This window comes from Narcine bancroftii, chromosome 2, assembly GCF_036971445.1.
Source record: "Narcine bancroftii isolate sNarBan1 chromosome 2, sNarBan1.hap1, whole genome shotgun sequence".
Classification (NCBI taxonomy): domain Eukaryota; kingdom Metazoa; phylum Chordata; class Chondrichthyes; order Torpediniformes; family Narcinidae; genus Narcine; species Narcine bancroftii.
Window position 1 is genome coordinate 77,988,452 of NC_091470.1, and position 6,000 is coordinate 77,994,451.

General features: G+C 40.1%; 1 protein-coding gene across 1 annotated transcript in view; it reads left to right on the top strand.

The window, feature by feature from the left end:
* Positions 1–4,729, top strand: part of jmjd7 (jumonji domain containing 7) — a 43,276-nt gene extending 38,547 nt beyond the window's left edge. Inside the window, exons 7-8 of the mRNA XM_069917176.1 lie at positions 3,062–3,221; positions 3,830–4,729. Of these exons, the coding sequence (XP_069773277.1) occupies positions 3,062–3,221; positions 3,830–3,918 (249 nt within the window). The 3' untranslated portion in view covers positions 3,919–4,729. The remainder of the gene's footprint in view (positions 1–3,061; positions 3,222–3,829) is intronic.
* The last annotated feature ends 1,271 nt before the right edge of the window (positions 4,730–6,000 follow it).

Here is a 6,000-nt window from a genome sequence, read left to right on the forward strand (position 1 = left end):
CTGTTTTGCTGCCCTGGAATAACTATTTTAAGTACCGCTGGGTACTTTAGCATAAATTTATATCCTTTTTTCCATAGGATCGCTTTTGCTGTATTAAACTCCTTCCTCTTCTTCAGGAGTTCAAAACTTATATCTGGAAAGAAAAAAATTTTTTGACCTTTGTATTCCAGTGGCTTTTTGTCTTCTCTTATTTTCTTCATTGCTTTCTCCAATATATTTTCTCTTGTTGTATATCTTAGGAATTTTACTAAAATGGATCTTGGTTTTTGTTGTGGTTGTGGTTTAGGGGCTAATGATCTGTGTGCCCTTTCTATTTCCATTTCTTCCTGTAATTCTGGTCTTCCTAGGACCCTGGGGATCCAATCTTTTATAAATTCTCTCATATTCTTGCCTTCTTCATCTTCCTTAAGGCCCACTATCTTTATATTATTTCTTCTATTATAGTTTTCCATTATATCTATCTTCTGAGCTAACAGCTCTTGTGTCTCTTTAACTTTTTTATTAGATTCTTCTAATTTCTTTTTTAAGTCATCTATTTCCATTTCTATGGCTGTTTCTCGTTCTTCCACCTTGTCCACTCTTTTTCCTATATCTGACATGACCATCTCTATTCATTTTTTCTTCTGTACTTTTTATTCTCCTTTTTATTTCACTAAATTCTTGTGATTGCCATTCTTTTATTGATTCCATGTATTCTTTAAAAAAAAATATATCCATGTACTTGCCCTTCCCTTCTTCCATTTCTTTGTGTTCTTCCTCTTCTTCTTCCTCTGGGTTGGTCATCTGTTGTTCCTTTGATTTCCTTTTACTCTCTTCTTTCTTGCTCTTGTTATTTTCTGTGTTTTCCTCTTGTTGTTGTGCTGAGGCTGTCATTCTCAGCTGTGGAGATCGACTCCTCAGCTGGTCCCCCCTCCCATCAGTATTTTTTTTGTCTTGCGCATCGCGCATGTGCAGTTGCGCACTTTTGCTTGGCTCCGCGAGCCATTTTTGTAGTCCCGAGCTCGGGACTTCGACTGACCTAAGGGAGCGGGCTTCTCTCTCTACAGCGGGCCTCCTCGGACAGGTAAGGCCTTCACCTTCTTCTTCCGATGTCTTTTCTTCTTCTCTTCTTGCCGTTGCTTTCGACTTTTCTTTCTTCGTTGCCATTTTCTTCCCACCTTTACTTTCACTTTATTTTAATTTTCGTGTTTGTGCCTTTGCGTTTTCTCTGTTTTTTTTAAACTTTTCCGGAGAGGGCTGGAGTTCCCCGACCGGCCACTACTCCATCACGTGACTCCCCTAGACTCACTACTCCCCTAGACTCACTACCTTCTTGAGGGTATTTATGTACAAGCAATAAATTCTGGCTTTGCCAGTGATGTCCAGATCCCCCAACAAATCTGAATGCTCAACCCACTCTTGTTCATGTGACTGACCCATGGCAGCATAGCAAGATCCAGCTCCAACAGAGTCATCAAGTTTGAGGATGACGCTACAGTAGTTGGCCTCATTAGCAACAACGATCAGTTGCATTACAGAGAAGAGGTGGAAGATATGGTGCAAGAATAACAACCTGTGTCACAACGTGAACAAAATGAAGGAGATGATCTAAGTCTTCAGGAGGGCCAGGGACAACCACCCTCCACTACACATCAACAACTTGGTAGTGGAGAGAGTAGAGAGCACCAAGTTCCTTGGGGTCCACTTAATTAAGTGAACTATCAAGGACATTTAACATCTCAATTGTCAGGAAGGTGCAAAATCAAGGTTACTGACCACCACCATGTCAGCCTTCTATAGGAGTATCATGGCCAGCTGCATCACAGCGTGGTATAATTGCTTTAGAGAATTTGATTGGAGGTCAATCCACAGGAGCATAAGAGTGGCAGAGAGGATCACTTGAGTCTTACCCCCCCCCCCCCCCCCCCCCATCGACATGATCTACCAGGATCATTGTCTGAAGAGGATGTGCAAAATCATTGAGGACCCCTTCCACTTTGCACACAGCATCTTTCAGCTACTTCCGTCAGGAAGGAGATACAGGAGTAACAGAGCCAGCACCATCAGGATGAGGAACAGCTTCTTCCCACAGGCAGTGAGAATGCTGAACGACCAAAGGAACTGCTCACACTAACCATCCAATATTATTAATTTCTACAAAACTATATTTATTTATTTTTCTCGTTTATAATATTTGTCCTGCATATGTATTGTTTGTATGTGTTTGCTGTGTAACTGCATGTCACTGAGGACTGGAGAACACTGTTTCATCAGTGATGCACCATCAATCAATCAGGAGACTATTGTGGAGAAACCAATAGGCTTTAATTCACTTGAGAACATACCTTACTGTTCGGCTGTCCTGCACAGAGTTGCAGAGGGCTGTGGAACAGCCACTTTTGTACAGGAGCCTGTGGGGAGGAGCCACAGGTACAACCGGCCAATAGGCATGCTTGACCAGATAATTATAGAGTAGAGTAGTTTACCACAGGCTGGTTGTACTTGTGCAATAGGATGATAATAAAGTTGAACCCAACCACAACTCTCTGGCAGAGATCACTGAGTGACTACCATGCATGGGAGTTTTGGTAGATATTCTTGCAACCACTGCCTTTACATGAAATCAACAGAAATCAACAAATTCAGGACAGACTAAAACACCTTGACCCTTCTCTTCAGTACAGGTTAGTGATCCATCAGGTTGCATCTTACCCAAGTCGACATTTTGAGAACTATTATACCTAATTCCTAATAAATTTCCAACTTTGATATTTATAACATCAGCTGGATTTTGTAAATCACTGCATGACATGAATTAAAGACACTATTCCAGTGTAGTAAAAAGTTTACATTCAGATTTAATCTCAGGTTCTGTTCACCCCCTCATGTTCTCACAATGGACGGAGCTAGAAAGAAATGCAACAATTACGTATTTTAATGCTTGGGAATTTTGATTATACATTTTTGGGTAGTGAATATAATTATGTTGCAGAGAGAAAATATGAAGAGGCGAGTACTGATCTTCAAGTTGCAAGCTGACACAAAATACATAATTAATGAATCTGCTTACTCCCAAATCCAGATACCATGGATTCCTCTGGACCCTCTGAACCCTGACCTCAGTCGTTTCCCCGAGTACTCCCATGCAAAACCTCTCCACTGTACTGTGAAAGCAGGCGAGATGCTGTATCTCCCTTCTTTGTGGTTCCACCATGTTCGCCAATCGCATGGCTGCATTGCAGGTACAGGATTATTGTTTTTGTCCTGTAAGTAAAGGTAGCTGCCATAATTTTCACCTTCTGAGCAATATGTTATAACATCCCTGCTATTAAATTCTATGCTCCTACTAATGAAGTGCTTTATGCCTTTTCACTCTTCTGCTGCCTCATTCAATGAACTTTGAACTTTTGTTTCCTGAATCCCTTTATTCCTCATTATTCCCATTTTACCAACTGGTTACTATCATCCTGTATATCTTTGGGGTTTCCTTTCTATCTCAAAATTGGTTGTGTACATACTGTTTTATAAATGTGAACACTACTCTTTTGAGCCCTGTAATAAGAATTGATTCAAGCAATACGCTATAAACAAGGAGTCCTAGACCAGCATGTGATAGACACACAGTATAGCCAGTCTCTCACGTGTGCTTCTGCTTTACCATCATTCCTCTGCACCTGAGCTATCATGCAATGTCTTGCTGTGATTAGTAATTTAGAGCCCAATTTAAATCAATATGGATGGACTGAGAATATTCTTTAAGAGTTAAGCAGAAAATTGGGATCTCTGTTATGTTTTGTTCTGAATGTCAGTATAAACACGGCATTGAATTTAATTTCTTTGTCTGTTTCAGTAAATTTTTGGTATGATATGGAGTATGACATCAAGTACAATTATTTCCAGTTCCTGGACTCAATAACAAAAGTGTTGAATACCATGTGATTTACTCATGCAAAAGTCCTGAGCAGAGCAGGCACGTATAATTCCAGATGTTATCTGCAGAACCTCAACCAAGATTGAGTGAACAGCACCATGGGCTTTTGTCAGCTACGGGCCAGCGCTTCACTGTGTTTCTGAATAGCCATTGAGCACCCATTTCAAATTCAAGTATTGGTTCTTATTTTGGAGAGAGAATCCAGTTAAAAAAAAAGGAAATTGGTGTTACAACTACAGAACATTTTTCATTACTACACAGCTACAAAAAGAATGTGTGCCATAAATTTTATCATCCTTTCGGACCTTCTGAAGCATGAAGATAAATTGATCTTGAGCACATTGTTTACAGGTGGATTAATATCCTGATATACAGAGGACAAATGTGTTGCTCCCCAAATGAGATCTTTCTGATGATACTGAAGATTTTGCATACGGTTTGTCATTGCCTGAAGTAATTTACAATTTTATAGATATATATATATAGTTCATTGACATTGGTGAAACAGGCCTTGGATGAATTGCTCACTATCAACTGCATACAAACTGCAAAAATCCTATTGAGGTAGTAATTGATGTCATGGTTAAAATTATGCAGACACAATATCCTGACTGTATCATGGAACCTACTTATTCAATGTTATAAAGGGCAGTGGGGTTTTCCTTCTATCTCAACATTTTCAATAATAGATGATCAATGATATGGAACAATGGCAAACCAGTTTCATTCTGCAGGAGAAGATAATGGGCGTAGTCTTCAGGAATGATCTAGCTAATCCTGTTTTTCACCATGTCTTTTTAATAAAATGTTAACACTGAATATGGGTTGTCATTTATAATGTATTGTCAGTTTCAATTTGGTTCTTATCAATAGAGATAAACATACTTACACATTGACCTGACAGAAAACAACCCAAGACACCAGACAGCAGTGAAGGGAAGGCAGGAAATGAAGGAGGCAGGGGACTCGATTCCCTCTACAAGAAACTTTCTGGAATCCATTTGACAGATTTTAAAAATCTGATCAATGAAAGATTGGATAATTTGAAAGAGTAGTTATCACAGAAGACAGGATTGAAAAAGTGGAAGAGAGATTGAAATAGAATGAAAATTAAATTGATGCATGAGTGAGGGAAAGGGAGAAGCTATGGGAAAAAATGGACTCCTTGTAAAGTGTTAGTAGGCAGAATAATATTAAAATAGTGGGGATGAAGGAGGGTGTGGAGGGAAGAGATTCAGTGGAATTCTTCAAAAGATGGATCTCAGAAATACTGGGCAAGACATAATTGAAGGGGAGTTGGAGATTGAGGGGGCCCACCAGTGTGTTGTGCACACTCCCACCCCCCGGGCTCTGATAATTACCCTGCTCTGTCCTGGTTAGGCTTCTTTGTTACCAGGACAGAGAACAAATTTTGCAGGCAGTAGCACATGGAGCGAAGGAAAAGGGCAGTCCAACAGAATACAGGGGAAGCAAGGTTCTTTTTTACTCCAATATTACTGTTGCACTTTTAAGGCGCAGGAAAGAATTTGACAGGTAAATAAAAATTACAACAGAGGCGGATAGAGTTCACCCTCCATCACCCAGCAAATTTAAAAGTAACACGACCTGGAAGGGAGAAGAAATTTTTTACAGATGCTAGGGAGGCAATGTGCTACATGGAAGCCTTGCCATCCTCATAGGATTGAACACTATGGGTGGAAAAGGGCATAAAAGGGGAAAATAAATGGCTGTAATGATGTAAGAATTTGGATGGAAATATTTTATTGTTTAAGAATATGAATGTTAAAGTTAAATGAAGAGTTAATATGGGGAGCTCTAAGAAGGGAAAAGAACAGTGAAGGAGACAGAGAGGAGCAGTAGGCTCACTCTGAAATGCTGGGGGAGTTGGCACTAGGATCTTGGATATTGGCAGTAATGGGGGGATATTTGGGGGTATTTTCTTTTTCTGATTTGTTGGTTTTAGTTTGTTTAGGTTTTATTTGGAGCACGACCGTCTGCCTCAGGGATCCATGATAAGCTAGACGGAGGGCGGTAGTGGAATGCCTGAGATCAGTGAAGTAGGTCGTGGCGCAGGTGACGTGTTCTTGCAT